Below are 19,120 nucleotides of genomic sequence, written 5' to 3' on the forward strand. Positions count from 1 at the left end.
TACCATACAACACATAATGGAAGACTGCATTATACACAATCATCCACACAAGCAACACAACATACACTCTATAAAGGATTTGTGGGAAAACCCAGTTTCGGCTGTGGCATTCCTTGGGGAGACGGAACTGCTCGGACAGACAGTCTAGGGAACGACAACAACAACAACAACTCCCTTTCCACCCCCGTTCTTCTCCTCACCTCCTCATTTCTCACTCTATCTAGCCTAGTAACCCCCATCATACTTCTCAGACACCTCATCTCAAACACATTCAAACTCCTCTCTTCCTCTCTTATGTTCCATGTTTCTGCCCCATACAGTGCTGTTGGCACAATCACTCTTTCATACAGTCTCCTCTTAGCATCCATTCCCAAATGTCTATTCCTCAGTACACTCTTCAATCCACCAAGGCATTTACTCGCTTCTCTCTGTCTACATTCTACCTCCACCTTTTCCTGCTACATTTGCACCCAAGTATCTAAAACTATCCACTTCCTCCAGTCGCTCTCCATTAATGCTCACTTCCAGTCTACTGCCACTTTCACCCCTTGAACATCTCATCACCTTACTTTTACCCACATTTATCTTTAGCTTTCTTCTATCACATACTCTCCCAAACTCTGTCACCAACTTCCTCAGTCCCTCCTCCAATCCTGCCACAAGCGCAGTGTCATAAGCAAACAACAGCTGGCTCACCTCCCACTTTTCTCCATTTTATTTAACCATCTCCAATCCCTGACCCACTACCCTTGCATTTACCTCTCGCACTACCCCATCCATGTATAAGTTGAACAGCCAGGGCGACATAACACATCCTTGATGAAGTCCCACCTTTACCTCGAACCACTCACTCTCTCCATTTCTAATCCTGACACAAGCTCTACTACTCTCATAAAAACTCTTGACAGCTCCCAGAAGCTTTCCTTCTATCCCGTATATCTGCATAACCTCCCACAGTGCCTTTCTGTCTACCCTATCGTAAGCCTTTTCCAGATCCATAAAAGCCAAAAAAACATCCTTCCCCTTTCCTATAGCTTTCTCACATATTTGTCTTACCACATATTTGATCTACACAACCTCTACCTGTCCTAAATCCACACTGTTCCTCACCAATTACTCCCTCTCTTCCTCTCCTAATCCTCTCAATCAAGATCCTCCCATAAGCCTTCCCAACTACACTTAACAAGCTAATCCCTCTGAAACTACTACATTCACACTTGTCCCCTTTTCCCTTGTAAAGTGGAACTATACAGGCACTCCTCCAGCACTCTACCCTCTCTCCAGCAAACATTAAATAACCTCACCAGCCAGTCCACCATCACTGTACCTCCTTTTTTTTTAGACATTCTGCATGGCATCCATCCAGACCAGGTGCCTTACCTGCTTTCATCATCTTAACAACTGCCTTCACTTTATCCTTCCTTATTTCTCCTCCATTTTCCTCACTCATCACTCTCATTTTCTTAGCATTTCCCACTGCAACTACCTTTTCCTCCCTATCCTTCACATTTAGCAACTCCCTAAAATACTCTGCCCATCTTCTTCTTACTCTCTTCCATTATCATCTCTCCATCTGCACCTTTTACTTTATCTTCTCTACGTGATTCACCTCCTCATCCTTCTAATTTCTTTCCAAGACACCTTTTTATTACTTTCAAAATTTCCTGTCAATCTTACCTCATTTCACATCTGCTCTCCTTTTTGCCTCCTTTACCTTTTGCTTTACTTCTCTTTTCTTTTCTTTGTACCTCTCATATGACTCCCTCATCCTATTTTGTAACCAATCTGTGTAAGCTCGCTTCTTCTCTTCTACAACCTTCTTTGTTTCCTCATCCCACCATTCACTACCCTTCCTTCTATTTCCTCCTGTCCTTCTTGTTCCACACACCATCCTTGCACACTTTGTGACTCCCTCCTTGAACCATCCCCATTCCTCCTCCACACCTAGCTCTTCTCTATCCTTCACTCCCTCCCACTCCTCCTTCAGCTTCTTCTTGTACTCCTTCTCCTTTTCATTTAAAGAGTTCGCTCTAAGCACCTCCCTAACTTTTGTCCCTTTCCTCTTTCTCCATCTATCCTCCACTCTCAACTTACCTTCCACCAAAAAATGATCTGATATTCCCCCACCCTCTCCCCTTAGCACATGTACATCCTTAACTCTTTCTATCATAGTCCTATTTACCACTACATAATCCATCAATGCTCTATCTACCACCCTCCCATCCACCACCCTCTCCCATGTGTACTTACGCTTGACTTTCTTCCGAAACACTGTATTTGCTATCATCAACTCTCTTTCTAGACACATTTCCACCATCAACTCTCCACTACGATTCTTTCCTGGAACTCCACATTTTCCCAACCACTCCATCAAAGAGAAGAGATAGGTAGTATGTTTGTGAGAAGAAAGATGGATGTGTTGGCTTTGAGTGAAACTAAGTTGAAAGGGAAGGGTGAGTGTAAGTTTGGGAGTGTAAGTGAGAGGTGTGTGAAGAGAGGGCGAGGGAGGGAAGGGGTGGCTATTCTAGTAAGTGAAGAGATAGGCAAACGTGTAGTGGAGTGGAAGGAGGTTTCCTCAAGGATAATGTGGATGAAGGTGAAACTGGGAAAGGAGATATGGGTCTTTGTAAGTGCATATGGGCCTGGCAGTGAGAAGAGTGTAGAAGAAAGGGAGGCCTTTTGGATAGATTTAAGGGGGGCCACCCCGGTGAATTTTTCACGAATATTTTTTAAATTTCACTTATAACTATGTAGAACTATCATTAAAATAATTTTTTCTTTATATAAATTTCGACAAATGGCATCTCTTCCCCACATGCGTGTGGTAAATCCTAGCTACTCACGTCCAGTACATACGGAGACATTACAGATAACGCAATGCTGCGTTCCTGTAATATTTCTTTTATATTCGTCTTGCAAGATGACTTACAAACGTAAGCTTACGTTATCGAGGATATCCAACTTCAAGAAGAGTAAAGGGCATCAAGACTCTTCAGATCAAGGAGAAATTAGCGAAGAAATTAGCAGAGATGAAGGGGAGAGAGCCTGTTATCGCTGTCCGGCTTATCACCTCCTCCTCCGCCACCACTCCCACCCACGCCACAACAGCAGTCACCCCCCTTTCCCTTCATTCTCCAAGTCAACAATATATACACAATCATATGTGAAAATTTCATGCCAATCAGATGAATACACATGGCAGGAAAAGGAAAAAACCGAAAAAAACTTTAGAAGCCGATATCTCGAAATGTTGTTTTTTGAACTTCAAATAATTTCACAAAATCGGTAAAAACTCTGATCAACTTATGTTAGGTATCAATTTATACTTCAACAAAAATAGAATTTTTTGTTGGAATTAGATTTTTCAATTTGTCCAAAAAAACCGGGATTCAGGAGACCTAAAAAACATTTTCGATAAAAAAAAATAATAATTTTTTCCTTCAAAGACAAAACAAAAAATTGAAAATCAAATCCAACAAAATGTAGATATATAAACAAAGTTTCTATGATAATTTTTTCAAAGCAATTAAGTGAAAAATGAATCTTGTGAAACAAAAAAAAAGAAAAACATTTTTTTTTTTGTAGCCACTACCATTCATCAAAATTTCATGAAATTTACAGAATAGCATTTCTTTATACCAACAAACAACATATTAAAATTTCAAAGCAATTGGATGAACCAGAAGCGAGATATGAGCCCAAAGAGTTTTCGGGGGTGGCCCCCCTTAAATGAGTGCATAGAGGATTTAGGGAGAATTGTCAATGTAATAGTACTGGGGGACCTTAATGCTAGGGTAGGAAATGGTCCTATTGATGGAGTGGTTGGGATATAATAAGTAACAATGAAATTACATACATACATATACCAAAGGCTTTCCCCCTTACAAGGGAAGTAGCCAAAAAGGAAAAAGGCATAAAAAACATTCCCACCCATTCCACCCTCCCTCTTATCTTGGAACCTCCTGGATGACGGGTCATCCCTGCATCTTGTCCACTGCCCTGGGTCAGAGGCAGTGTTGCAAGACACAGCACATCCACAGCAAGGCTGTTTCATTAAATCGGCGACCCCCCTTTCTGTCCCCTCATGCAGAAATGGAGAAGACAGGGAGAAATCCCTTCGGGCTGCGTCAAATTTTTCTCACACATACTACCTCATCCCCCATCCCCCCACCCATTCCACCTCATGCATCACATCATCCATATACAACCATTCTCCATTCACCCGTCTTCTGTCCTCTCTTGTCCTTCCTCAACAGACATTCCCCTCTTCCACAAAGTCCCCTTCACCCCATCCATCCATCTCATCCTAGGTCACCCCCTCATGTTCACTCCCTCCACATCTGCCTTCCATACCTCTTTTACTAGTCTTTCTTCACTCATTCTTTCCATGTGTCCAAACCATCCCAATACTCTTTCATCAACCCTATCTCCCAACTCCCTTTCTGCCCCTGTTCTCCTCCTCACCTCCTCATTTCTCACTCTATCTAGCCTAGTAACCCCCATCATACAACTACAAAATACAACTACAACTACAAAATAAATACAATCAAGATACCAATGCCACCATCCTCATATACCCACTTGCACCTCATGACGCCTACATCGACGTCATTATACGAGGTCTGTTAAAAAAATACACGGACTGACGACATAAAGCAAAATGTACTTTATTTTGATGTTACAGATCTGGGTCCCCTTCAAAGTACTCTCCTCCCCAATGCACGCACTTATACCAACGGTGTTTCCACTTGTTGAAAAAGTCCTAGTATGCTTCTTTTGTAATGTCCTTCAGCTCCTTCGTTGCATTTGCCTTAACCCCTTCCATACGGTGCCGCATACGTAGGCGGCATGAGGAGCAAGTGGATACGCGAGGCTGCCATATCGGCGTCTTGATTATATTTATTGTAGTTGCCCCTGCATAATGACATACTCTCTAAACTGTCTTCATCACATTTTCTATGGTTATCAAAATTCACGGGTGAGAGAATGATCGATATAAGCGGTGACTATATTTTATGATGCAAGTATTATTACGACAAATCATACGTCTGGCAGCTGATGCTGCCCGTGAGATTTTGAACCGTACTGAAGAGCTTAATCTTGGGAATTGTCTCAACTCTTCCTTTCAAGGGTCTTTTGAGTTTGGGGAACAAGAAAAAATCTCAAGGAGCAAGGTCAAGTGAGTAGGGGGGGGGGAAGAACAGTGATTGAGTGTTTAGCCAAAAACTCACGAGTTCTGAGGGCTGAATGGGCTGGAGCGTTGTTGTAATGGAAAAACCAGTCGCCACTCCCCCACATTTCTGGCCTTTTGCAATGGACGGCGTCCCTCAGACGTTTCAGAACTTCAGTGTGGTATGTCTGGTTCACTGTGGAGCCTTCAGGAAGGTACTTGTGGTGAACAACACCCTTAGCATCAAAGAAAACTGTCAGCATCACCTTGACCTTGGATCGAACTTGGCGAGTTTTTTGGGTCTGGGGGATGTTTCACTCATCCACTGGGACAAATGGACCTTCATTTCAATGTCAAAACCATAAAACCACGATTCATCACCTGTTATGATCCTGGACAAGAAGTTTTCATCTTCTTCTGAATGATCAAGCAGTTCCTGACAAACCTGGATGCAATGGGCTTTTTGTTCGTCAGTCATCAGGCATGGCACAAATTTTGCAGAACGCGGTGCATCTTCAATATGTTTGTCAAAATCTCGTAACAAAATCCAACTGATATCCCACACTCTTCAGCAAGCTCCCTGACAGTCAGACATTGATTTGCCCACACCAGGGTGTTGATTTTGTCGACGTGTGGGTTGTCGGTTGACGTGGAAGGACGTCCAGGTTGCTCATCATCTTCAATGGACTGTCGACCATCCTTAAAACGCTCATGCCACTTGAAATATGCTGTATGCTTCATAGCAATATCACCGTAAGCCGTGTTAAGCATAGCAAAAGTTTCAGTCGCAGATTTTCCAAGTTTAACACAAAATTTCACAGCAAGTCATTGCTCCTTCACATCATTCATTCTGAAATCCACCAAACAAAAAAAATTGCACTTCACTAAAAACCACATAGCTAATACACAAATAAAGATATCTGCAATCAGGAAATGGCGTCGTAATCAGCTGATCTGTGTGAACCTAGCAACACCAAGCGGATTCCCCTGGAACCAACTGGAGCCATCCAATTCAAACCCCTTCAATACGATGATGCCTATATAGGCGTCATGAGGAGCAAGTGGGTATGCAAGGATGCCGATGTCGATGTCTTGATTATATATATTGTAGTTGTACCTGCGTGACCCCCATACTCTGTAAACTGGCTTCATCATATTTTCTATGGTTATCAAAATTCATGGGCGAAAGAGAACGAGCAATACAGTGGTAACTTTATTTTTTATAATGCGAATATTATGACGCAACATTGCACATATGGCAGTTAATGCTGCCCGCGAGATTTTGGCTCGTATTGAAGGAGTTAAGGAGACAACTCTCTCTACATTCACCTTCAATGACCACAATATGCAGGTATGATAACTGGTCCCATTTGTGAAATACAAACCTGACAGCCTGTAGGATGTGTTCCATTTTTGGTTGGCGAGTGTCTTCATCATATGTGACCCACTTCAGAACGGCATTATACACATCCCGTTCATCTGGTACATTTAACTCATCTCGCTGGATAAGATTCAGTAGTTGGCAGTGAGAGAGCTGTAAAAACTCCTCCTCTTGAGAAACCTGCAATATTGATGCCATATTATATCTGGTACAAATTATGTGTCCATTCAATTCTGCTGTGTGAATATATAAATGAATATATTGTATAAATAAATAATCAATTAAATACATAATGGATAAACAAACATATATATATATATATATATATATATGATATATATAAAGCCTGCTTCTATTGCATTCAAGTGTATCCCAAATCTATATATTGATACTATTGCTGAAATTAATCTCTTGATTATATATCTAATATTTCAATTTCATTGAGTAGTATGGCAAGCATTCATTTCATTTACTCTACAGCAATATATACATACATACATATACCAAAGGCTTTTTTCCCCCATACACAGGGGGTAGCCAAAAAGAAAAAGGCATAGAAATCACTCCCACCCATTTAATTTCTCATATATTCCACTCCCCTCCACCCTCCTATCTTAGCACCTCCTGGATGACTAAAACAACTAGCACCATTTAAGATGCTTATCTCCCTTGGAAAGAACACTTTTGTTATATTGATTGAAACACAATTTACATATATGACAGAATACAAATAAAATTATACTCCAACAAGGGCATTACATGTGAAAATGGGTAAATATTACCTTTCATCAATGCTCATAACTTATCTATATTTCTAATTTTACTCTAATTCTCACTACCAGTTACCTAGAAGCTAACTGTTGGTTCTAATTTCTATCCTATTCCATTTTCATTTATACAATTATACTAAAGATACTGATATCCAGAACATGAAGGAAGTCTATTGATGGCAGTCAAAGATTTTTACACAAGCAGTAGTGTTCAGACAGAGACAACTAGGAGAAGTTCCTTTGGGACATTTCGACGCAGTCCAAAGGGATTTCTCCCCATCTTATCTAATTTCCACATGAGGGGAAGTGTAAATTAAGTGGCCTTGTGGATATGCTGTGCCCTGCTGCACTGCCTCTGATTTGGGCAGTGGGCAGGAGACAAGGATGACCCTTCATCCGCAAGGAGCTAAGATGAGAGGGAAACAAGGGCAGTGGATGGGAGTGGGTGCATGGCTTTGACCTGGCTACCTCCCTTATATGGGGAAGAAGCCCTTGGTATACAGGTAGATAGTAGTATTCAGCCACCCCCCTTGTAGTAAGGTGGGAAAGGCCTTAAGCATGTCTGTATTTACCTAACTGCAGTATACAGGAAAGGAGCAACATTCATGTATGATTCCAACTTGTTTTATATCTTTAATTTCCAATTGTCATATCTAGATATGAATTCATTTATTGTTTAAGTCTGGGCCCCATGACCTTCTGAGCTACTTCAAGTATTTCAGCATGCGTGAGTGTCTGTAATACCAATACCCCAGTCCTGAATACATACTTTATCTATGTATGTGTCTTGCTGCATTTTGTTTCTCCCAGGGCAGTTGGCAGATGCAGGAATGACCTGTCATCCATGAGGAGCTGAGATGGGAGTGGTGCAAAGGGTGGTGGAGAGGAGTGAAATGGGTGGGAATAGGTACATGCCTCTGACTTAGCTAGCTCCCTTATATGGGGAAAAAAGCTCTTGGTATATAATGTATACACATACATATATACTAACGGGCCTTTTACCCCTTATAGATAGGGTGGCCATATCAGAGCAAACACCTATCAAACTTATTCATTGCCCCTCCTATCTAAGCACCTTATGAATGACCATCCGAGCCCCCATTTCTACATATACATACCTGTGGAAAATGTTGTTCAATGAAGATATTTGCCTTCCTATAAAGATCCATACATCCATGTTGTTGAGCATAATTAGCAATGCCAATAGCATTGCCTGCATCTAACTGCTGTTCAAGGAAGGTACAGCAAGCATCAATCACATGTCTCATCTGTGAGAAGAAAAATAATAATAATAATTACAATAATCAATACATATATAGATATTCCAAAAAATATTTTCTCCTTTATAGGGGGAGGCAGGCTAGTCAAGGCATACATCCACAGCAACATAATTCATAAAGATGTTAAACTTGGATTTGTTATAAATAAAAACTTGGCTATATATTTTACCATGGTGAACTTTTTTTATTTAACCTGCCCCCATAAAATGAAGACTAACTAGGTTTGTGTTAATAGTTTGTTAAAGTTCCAACCTTTGAATGATCCAAAGAAATGCAGTGATTACAATGGCATCAAATGATTTGCACTTAGCCAAACTTCCCTTGTGTGCAACAAAATGTCACTTATCAGGAGGAAGTGCTAATCTTCAGTGCATTTCTAAAACTTCACACAATGGACTACCTCAGTCTATGGCTGAAAGCAAGATTATTGATAAACTAGACAGTGGATGTGCTGTGACTCACTGCACTGCTTCTGACTCAGGCAGTGGGTGGGGGTGGGGTAGCACTTCATCCACAAGGAGCTAAGATGAAAGGAAGGCAAATGGGTGTTGGACAGGCATGGGATGGGTGAAGGGTGGGTGCATACCTTGGCTGGCTACCTCCTCTATATAAGGGGAGGACCATTTTTGATATATAAATAGATGTACAATACTGGCAGTTGCCAACTTACCTATAAAAAACACCATGTGAGGACAGAGCCTTTATTAGTGTGACATTATGCTTGTTATAGCTTTATCAAGTACATCATGTACTTCATAAAACTGTAAAAAGCAAAACATCGTCCTAATAAAGGCTCTGTTCTCACATGGTATTTATTTTTACACCACTTTTAGACCAGTTCTGCACCACTTTACATCTTTTGGTGCAGAACTGTTTGTAATACCTAATTATTTCATAAGCACTATTTTAACCTAGAGTATGATCAGCTCCAGTTGTGGCAAATATTTCAAATCATAAAATATGATTCTAAACTTTTCATATGTTCAAACATACACACTCTCTTTTCACAATTACTTTTATATACACTTCATTCTAGAATGGAGGTGGAAAGGGAATTGGGCAATAGGGTTGATGAAAGAGTATTGGGATGGTTTGGACACATGGAGAGAATGAGTGAAGAAAGATTAGTAAAAGAGGTGTGGAAGGCAGAGGTGGATGGAGTAAACATGAGGGAGCAACCAAGGATGAGATGGATGGATGGCGGTAAAAGGGATAATGGGAAAGGACAGGAGAGGACATAAGATAGGAGTGAATGGAGAATGGTTGTGTATGGATGATGATGTGATGCATGAGGGGGAGTGGGTGGGGGATGGGGGGTGAGGGATTATGTGTGAAAAATAAATTGACACAGCCCAAAGGGATTTCTCCTCATCTTCTCCATTTCTGCATGAGGGGACAGAGAGGGGACGGAGAGGGGGGGGGGGAGGCAGAGGAGGGGATGGCAGAGGTGGAAGGAGTGAACATGAGGGGGCAACCAAGGATGAGATGGATGGATGGGGGTAAAAGGGATAATGGGAAAGAGGAGAATGTCTCTTGAGGAAGGACAGGAGAGTACATAAGATAGGAGTGAATGGAGAATGGTTGTGTATGGATGATGATGTGATGTATGAGGAGTGGGTGGGGGATGGGGGGTGAGGGAGTATGCGAGAAAAATAAACTGACACAGCCTGAAGGGATTTCTCCTCATCTTCTCCATTTCTGCATGAGGGGACGGAGAGGCAGGGTTGTCAATTTAATTAGGCTGCCTTGCTGTGGATGTGCTGTCTTGCAACACTTCTTCTGACCCAGGGCAGTGGATGAGATGCAAGGATGGCCCTTCATCCAGGAGGAGCCAAAATAAGAGGGAGGGAAAGGGGTGGATGGGAGTGGAGTATGTGGGAGTGGTTTTCATGCCTTAGCTTTCTTAGCTACCTCCCTTGTATGGGGGAAAAAGCCTTTGGTATATGTATGAATGTATTTTGAGTTCCATTTACTTTATCCAACTATGGAAAACACATAGTAAGTTAATCTAGCACTACTTACTCTTTCAATGTGCTCTGGGTCATATTTATTCTTTTCTACATACATACATATACCAAGGCTTTTTCCCCTTTACAAGGGAGGTGGCCAAAAAGGACAGATATGTGAGAAAGCTATAGGAAAGGGGAAGGATGTTTTTTGGGCTTTTATGGATCTGGAAAAGGCTTACGATAGGGTAGACAGAAAGGCACTGTGGGAGGTTTTGCGGATATACAGGATAGGAGGAAAGCTTCTAGGAGCTGTCAAGAGTTTTTATGAGAGTAGTAGAGCTTGTGTCAGGATTAGAAATGGAGAGAGTGAGTGGTTCAAAGTAAAGGTGGGACTTCGTCAGGGATGCGTTATGTCGCCCTGGCTGTTCAACTTGTACATGGATGGGGTAGTGCGAGAGATAAATGCAAGGGTAGTGGGTCAGGGATTGGAGATGGTTAAAGAAAATGGAGAAAAGTGGGAGGTGAGCCAGCTGTCGTTTGCGGACGACACTGCGCTTGTGGCAGGATCGGAGGAGGGATTGAGGAAGTTGGTGACAGAGTTTGGGAGTGTGTGTGATAGAAGAAAGCTGAAGATAAATGTGGGTAAAAGTAAGGTGATGAGATGTTCAAGGAGTGAAAGTGGCAGTAGACTGGAAGTGAGCATTAAGGGAGAGCAACTGGAGGAAGTGGATAGTTTTAGATACTTGGGTGCAAATGTGGCAGGAAAAGGTGGAGTGGAGGTGGAGGTGGAGGTAGAATGTAGATTGAGAGAAGCGAGTAAATGCCTTGGAGGATTAAAAAGTGTAATGAGGAATAGACATTTGGGAATGGATGCTAAGAGGAGACTGTATGAAAGAGTGATTTGAAAACAGCACTGTATGGGGCAGAAACATGGAACATAAGAGAGGAAGAGAGAAGGAGTTTGAATGTGTTTGAGATGAGGTGTCTGAGAAGTATGATGGGGGTTACTTGGCTAGATAGAGAAATGAGGAGGTGAGGAGGAGAACAGGGGTGGAAAGGGAGTTGGGAGATAGGGTTGATGAAAGAGTATTAGGATGGTTTGGACACATGGAAAGAATGAGTGAAGAAAGACTAGTAAAAGAGGTATGGAAGGCAGATGTGGAGGGAGTAAACATGAGGGGACGTCCTAGGATGAGGTGGATGGATGGGGTGAAGGGGGCTTTGGGGAGGAGGGGAATGTCTGTTGAGGAAGGACGGGAGAGGACAGAAAACAGGGGTGAATGGAGAATGGTTGTATATGGATGATGTGATGCATGAGATGGAATGGGCGGGTGGATGGGGGGTGAGGTAGTATGTATGAGCAAAATTTGACACAGCCTGAAGGGATTTCTCGCCGTCTTCTCCTTTTATGCATGGGGGGACGGAGAGGGAGGGTCGCCGATTTAATGAAGCGGCCTTGCTGTGGATGTGCTGTGTCTTGTGACACTGCTTCTTACCCAGGGCAGTGGACAAGGTGCAGGGATGACCCGTCGTCCAGGAGGTGCTAAGATAAGAGGGAGGGTTGAGGGGTGTGGAGTGTATTCAGGGATGGAATGTGTGGGAATGATTTTATGCCTTTTTCTTTTTGGCTACCTTTATTCTTTTCTAACTGCCATTATCTGATTTGAAGAAAAATAAATCAATGTTAGTCTATCTATATAATGACTTTTTCTCCCTTATATGGGAGGCAGCTAATTCAAAAGGCACATACCTCCTCCCACCCATTCCACTCCCACCCGTCAAAGTTAGTGTTACAGGAAAACTAAACATTCACAAACCTGAAGCATAGTAGCAGCAGGCAGTAGCTGACATACCATGATTTCATTAATTACAATTTCCCCTGAGTACATGAAGCAGAGAAGATGTGCCATCACTGTAGGGCACATTCCTTGCAACTTGATAGTGTTCATTTCACTTTCACGTAGACCTCCTGTAAACATGGCCTACAAGAGAAGAATCAACATATACATAAAATGTACAACTGATAAAAAACATTATTAAAATAAAATAAATCCTATCTACAGGATATGTTGAGCTCAATTTACATATGAATTCATGGTGCCATTAAAAAATTAATTGCTATTCAGAGGCTGAGAATGCAGAAATGATTTGGGCATATGGAAAGAATGAGTGAGGAAAGACTAGCAAAAACAATGTACAGGGCAGAGATGGATGGTGGGAACTTGAGAGGAAGACCAAGAATGAGGTGGATAGATGAAGTGAAGGGGGATCAGATACATGATGAATGTCTGTCATGCAAGGAAGGGAGAGGGTTAAAAGTTACAAACGAGAGAGAGAGTGTGAGATGGGAGAGATACAGATTGAGAGTGAGAGTTATAAAGATAGAGATAGAGAGAGGAGGAGATTGTAAATGGACAAGGCAATTATCCAGGGACTGCACAATGTTACATTATACAAGGAAATGTTGGAAACCCTTGGATGAGCATCCTGGGAAGAAGGGGAAGGGGAAATTTTATAATTTTGCACACACACACAATTGAGAAAGAATTAAGATAGTTTTATCCAACAACTGGTTATTGTAATCCATGGAATGGGGTAAAGAAAATGTTGGCAAATAATTGGAAAACATATTATGAAGAAGTTTAACATTCCAAGAACACTAACTAATACTTGGAATATACTCTCATCAGAAATTGCTCAATTTCAGAGCAAAGTACATAAAAACACATCAAAATAAAATTAAATCACCTAAAATACAGGGGTATAAAATGAGCATGGGACAATAAGGGCATCTTAGTCCTACAAAACATACAATAGATCACTAGGAGATTTACAACAGAAATTATACTAATTGTGATATCCTCTGGGCTGGTCTTAGTTTGTGCACATACTTTCTCAACTAAGGGTGCTATAGCATGTCTTTATTCAAGGCTAGATCTCCTGGATTGTGTAATTATTGTTTTGTTATCTTACTCCTTAATATGACAAATGCTATGACATCAACAAGCTTTCAAATTCAAAGTAAACTATACACACACATAACCTGCCATACCACAAAACATTTCTTGAAATCAAACAAAACTAAACTCGACACAAACAGTGGAGCACTAACATTAGATACAATGCATTGTAACAATTTCCTTTTGATAGTACTACTCACCTTGAAATATGGACTAGCAGCTGCTAATATAATTTTGTGAGCATGGAAAATTTCTTGTCCAACCTCCAGCTTGACATCAGTTAACATCTGGTTGCTCTTCATCAACATCATGTTCTGGCAATATGCAAATGAGTAAATATAACAATAACCACTTATGAGAGTTGAATCAATAATATCACATTAAAAACAATGTTAGTATTGGTACTAGTGCTAGTAGTGACATGATAGCATGGAAAAAATAAAAATAAATAAATAATAATAATACCAACAACAATTATAATACAGTAAGTCCTCGTTATACGGTACATATGCGTTTCTGAAAACCTTACCGCAAATTGAAATTACCATATACCGAACACGGGAAGAGACTGATTGTTGTGATGGCTGCATGGCGTGGTGGCACTACAGTACGGTGTAAACCAAACATGAGCGGATACTGTATCTGTAAATTTTTCTTACCGTAAATAGAATCGAGGGTAGTAATTATCAAATACCGTAACTGTGAATTTACCGGATAAAGAATTACCATATAAGGAGGACTCACTGTAGTAATAATAATAATGACAGAAGCACTAGAAAAGCTATGAGATGTTTTGACATGGTACCCCCCGTGTAAGGGGGAAAAAGCCTTTGGTATATGTATGTATGTACAATATCTATCTACTCATCTATATACCAAGGGCTTTTTTTCCCCTTACCAAGGGGGGTAACCATAGTCAGAAGGCATATGCCCACCCCACTCCCATCCAGCACCCTTTCCTACCTTTCATCTTAGCTCCTCATGGATGACAGGTCATCCCTCTATCCTGCCCACTCCCCTGGGTCAGAAGCAATGCAGCAAGACACAGCACATCCACAGCAAAGCTGTTTCACTTAAGTGGAAACCCCTCCTCTCTGCCCCCTCATGCAGAAAAATAGTAGATGGTATGAAATCCCTTTGGACTGCCTCAAAATATCATTTGCACATAACTACTCCCTACCCACCAATCCCTCACCCACTCCCTTCCTTGCATCACAGTGTCATCCACACACAGCCATTCTCCAATCACCCCTATCTCCCACCTTCTCCCTTCCCTACTCAACAGACATCCTTCTCCTTCTCAACACCCCTTTCGCCCCATCCTTCCATCTCATCCTCAGTCACCCACTCATGTTCACTCCATCCCCCTCTGCCTTCCACACTTCTTTTGCTAATCTTTCTTCACTCATTCATTCCATGTGTCCAAACTATCCCAATACCATTTCATCAACCCTATTTCCTATCTCTTTTTCCACCACACATTCTATGAACTGGTTTGATCATGCTTTCTATGTTTATTATTACTCTGAGTAAAAGAGAACAAGTAATACAGCAGTGACTTTATATTTTATAATGCCAGTACCGCAGTGTGATGCAAATTACATATGGCAGCCAATGCTGCATACATGAATTTGAATTGTACTGAAGTGGTTAAATGGGAAACACATGGGTGGAGGGGGTGCTTGCCTTCACTGGTTACCTCCCTTTTAAGGGGGGAAGAAGCCCTTCTGCACATACAGCATAGAACTAACTACATGTAAATGACAGACAACTATTCATTTTAGTGTACAGATCCATTTACATAATGCACCCATGCCAATTGATTAAAACATGTCCAAACAGAAACAATAACTGAAGAGATTCTTATAACATGCTTACCTGGAAGGCATCTCGTATGTATTCAGAGATGCAGAACTTGATTTCTCCAGTGTCACGACAGGTCCCTGAGAAATTACTTGGCTTGATGCAGCCCCGCTTGGCTGATCCCTTAGGACATTTGTCACCCTGACGTGTTTCATCCATATCCACATCTTGCCCATGTGCCCAACCTGTAGCCATCTTGCACACGAATTGAATAATTTAAGTTAACTTGTCAGGGTCTGTTCATGAACCCATGTGTTTTTTGTTGTAGTTTATTAGGTGCTTCATTGCTAATTCATTTCACACCATTGCACTATGGGTATATTCTATTAATTTTGTTTTGTATCCTTATATCACACTTGAAGCTATCAACCACTCATGTCTCCTTACCACATTATTTCTTTAAAAATTATAATGTGCACAACCACAACAAAGTAACCTTTTCTTCGTGTTAATGCCAGATATGGTCAAGCACTACAGCTGTATTTCTCCATGATCCCAAAAGGTATACCACGATGAACACTATACATTTTCTTCACAAAGAGCAAAGTCCACTCTTCTAAATTCTTCACTTTATTACAGGAATGTAGCACACGCTTCCGTGGTTATAATTAATTCATTCAAATCCATATCACTAAAATAAATGGGTGAGACAGCTACCCTGCATCAAATGTCCATCCCTTAAATACACTCACTAAAAGTTCTTGCATCATGTTCTAAATACACAATTCTCATACAAACTGATTCTATCGAGTTTTAAACATAGAAATGTATGAAGCATCTGTCTCACTTCAGTTTACTTAATCTCACACTTTACATGAAGCTCAACTTGCACACGGCAACCATTTCCCTGAATGTGTTGAGAGAGATGAAGACAATGAGCAGCAACATGGTGGGAAGAAGACATTGACTTGTGTAGATCTTCTTTGCATGTCTGTAAAAAGATGAATATTCATTAATGAAAACAAAGGTAGCATAAATAAATCAACCTAAGCTAAGCAAGGGTTTCCATGTGTATGAATAATATTGCCTGGTAGTGACCAGAATTAATGTAGAGTTTGAGTTGCAACATAAGGGTTGTACATTTAGTAACTGCAAAACAGAGTATATATATGTATTAATACAGAATTAACCTGATGTATGATTATCAACACATGCTATTTTCAAGTCCTACAAACCTGGAAACACTTATTTTATGTATAATAAATTTTCACTATTCAGTAATGTGATTGTGTTCACAAGTGTTTCCAAATTACCAATTCACAATGCCAAATGGCTATCTTAAAGTAACCCCATATTACCTCTTGTGTTAAACAAAAGACATACAAAACATGAGTTTGAGCAGGTATTGTGAAGTACACATAAGTCAATGGTGTACAACAGCCTTGTCCATACCACTTATGCATAAATCTATGTTGCATGATGACAGAACTAGGTGCATGATTGCCATATATTTACAGATAAGTGCTATTTCATGTGATGTCCTACTGAAATTAGGCAAATCAATACGGTGTACAGTATAAAGACATACATACTACATCTATGAATCCACCTCTTCAGCATGACATTATCTCATAGGAGAGAGGAGCTGATTGTTGCTAACAGTACTCGTAATCCCCCTCATAAGAAGGGCTGGTCAAGTCAGCACAAACCAACATTATAAACAAATAAAACCCAAATCAAACATTTTTTTCCATCTCAAAACCTCAAGGATGATGAAAGGCCACCCTGCTTCCTCCCACAATGCTTGGGTCAAAAGCAATGGAGATTGATACAGCTCTTCTGCAACAGGGCTAGACCACCAGTGCTTGTTCTCACCTACCACTGCACCATATAGCAAACCCCCTCCTCATCCACTAAAAATATACGAGACCATCTCCTCAGGCCTTGCCATCCCTTCATCCATTTACCCATATCCCTGCACTCCTTCCTCCCCACTCAACAGACTGCATCCACACCTACACCCCATCCATCCACCTCAACTTTGCTCCCAAGCCCACCCCACCCACCACTGCCCTCAACATTCTTCCCATGAGTCCTTCCCTATTCATTACATATATGGGTGCTATGAGGAGTATTGTGAGAAGGAATGGGGACTTCAGGGTGGTGTTGTGTGAAAGTGAAAGAGTCTTGAGTGTTTGGTAGGTGTGATGTTACATGGGTGGATAGGTGAAAACTATGGAAATGGGGTGGGGAAGGCAGGGGAGGGAAGGGAGAGCTGAATGGAGTGGGGAAGACAATGCTGGGGTGATCTGAATATATTTTCTAAATATATAAAATGCAATACTGTTCTGTTTAATTAAAATATACACAACTGGAACATCTGTGTTTTCTGCAAACACCATAGCCCGTGTCCATACTGAATTACTATCAGTAAAAAAAATAATGTACAATCTTATAAGCCAAGCAAATATTTGTGTGGACATATCCTAACCTAACTTCACTCTCACATAATAAATTAAATACCACATGCCTTTCTTCAGAAAAAAGCCCCTTCAATGAAAATAGCAAGTCATATTCGGAAGGTCATGTGATGAAAAGTTTCTTAACTTTTACATATATCTAAGACATTGGTGCTATATACTACCACCAGTGACTGGCTTATCAAATACAATATTTTCTATCTTAGCTTTTTTTTTCATACTTTTTCCAATAATAACTATATATATAATATAAGTTTATACCATCTAATATACGCAAAAGTATATAGAAAAATCAGAGAAGCAGATTGCAAAATATTGTAGAGATAAATGCACTGCACGACTGGCCAAACAAATGGTTAATAAGATTTCATCCTGATAAATGTAAATGCATGGCAATCCAAGGAAGAACACAAATAGACGAAAAGCAATATATAATGTAAAGAAATGAAGAAGAAAACTGTATATTGCAGAAGACTGAGATGTAAAAAGATCTAGGTGTGATCATAGATAGCAGACTAAGATTTGAGAAACACATCGAGACTAAGGTAACGCAAGCCAATCAGACTATGGGGATAATAAGGAGGACATTTCAGACCATGGAATCAAACATCTTTAAGTGGCTTTTTTAAGCTATGGTTAGAACACACCTTGAATATGCACATGTGTGGAGTCCTTGGAGGAAAAAAGATATCACAGCAATAGAGAATGTACAGAGGCGAGCTACAAAGATGATTCCTGAGATGAAGAATCTCTCATATGAGGAAAGACCTGCCTACTTTGAAATGTAGAAGGCTTAGGGGAGATATGACTGAAGTGTACAAGATTATGCATAATTACTATGATCAAGACACTGCAACAACGTTGAGAAAATCTGAAGGTATCACCAGGACCCATGGTCTCAAACTCTACAAGATTAGGGCAGCAGGAAAAATGAGACAGCAGCAGTTCTCTCAAAGAATTACTGACACTTGGAATAGCCTGCCGAGCCAAAAAGTTAATGCCCCTAATGTGCACTCTTTTGAAAATCGCTTAAACAAATACTGTAAAAATCAGAAAGTGAAATTAAATTACATAAGAACATAAGAATGAAGGAGACTGCAAGATACCATAAGGCCTACACTAGGCAGCTCCATATCCATCACCACCTGTCATCCCCATCCATAAAGTTGTCTTGTTTCTTAAAACAACTGACAACACACAACCAGTTGACTTTGAAGTTGACATGGAAGATCTGGACATAGAGGTCTAATGCACCTGTGTCTAGTACATATATAAGTAAACATAAGTAGTATGTATCAACAATCTTTACTTTAGCCCCACCTGCCCA

General features: G+C 40.7%; 1 protein-coding gene across 8 annotated transcripts in view; it reads right to left on the bottom strand.

Annotated features, from left to right (window-relative positions):
* Nucleotides 1-19,120, bottom strand: part of Keap1 (kelch like ECH associated protein 1) — a 96,946-nt gene that overhangs the window by 38,507 nt on the left and 39,319 nt on the right. For all 8 annotated transcript variants that reach the window (XM_076184171.1, XM_076184174.1, XM_076184175.1 and 5 more), the window contains 5 exons: nucleotides 15,389-16,304; nucleotides 13,711-13,824; nucleotides 12,368-12,532; nucleotides 8,440-8,589; nucleotides 6,556-6,731 (listed from right to left, as the gene is read on the bottom strand). In XM_076184171.1, the coding sequence (XP_076040286.1) occupies nucleotides 6,556-6,731; nucleotides 8,440-8,589; nucleotides 12,368-12,532; nucleotides 13,711-13,824; nucleotides 15,389-15,568 (785 nt within the window). In that variant the 5' untranslated portion in view covers nucleotides 15,569-16,304. The remainder of the gene's footprint in view (nucleotides 1-6,555; nucleotides 6,732-8,439; nucleotides 8,590-12,367; nucleotides 12,533-13,710; nucleotides 13,825-15,388; nucleotides 16,305-19,120) is intronic.

Source organism: Oratosquilla oratoria, chromosome 4, assembly GCF_046742065.1.
Source record: "Oratosquilla oratoria isolate Oo_2021 chromosome 4, ASM4674206v1, whole genome shotgun sequence".
Classification (NCBI taxonomy): Eukaryota; Metazoa; Arthropoda; class Malacostraca; order Stomatopoda; family Squillidae; genus Oratosquilla; species Oratosquilla oratoria.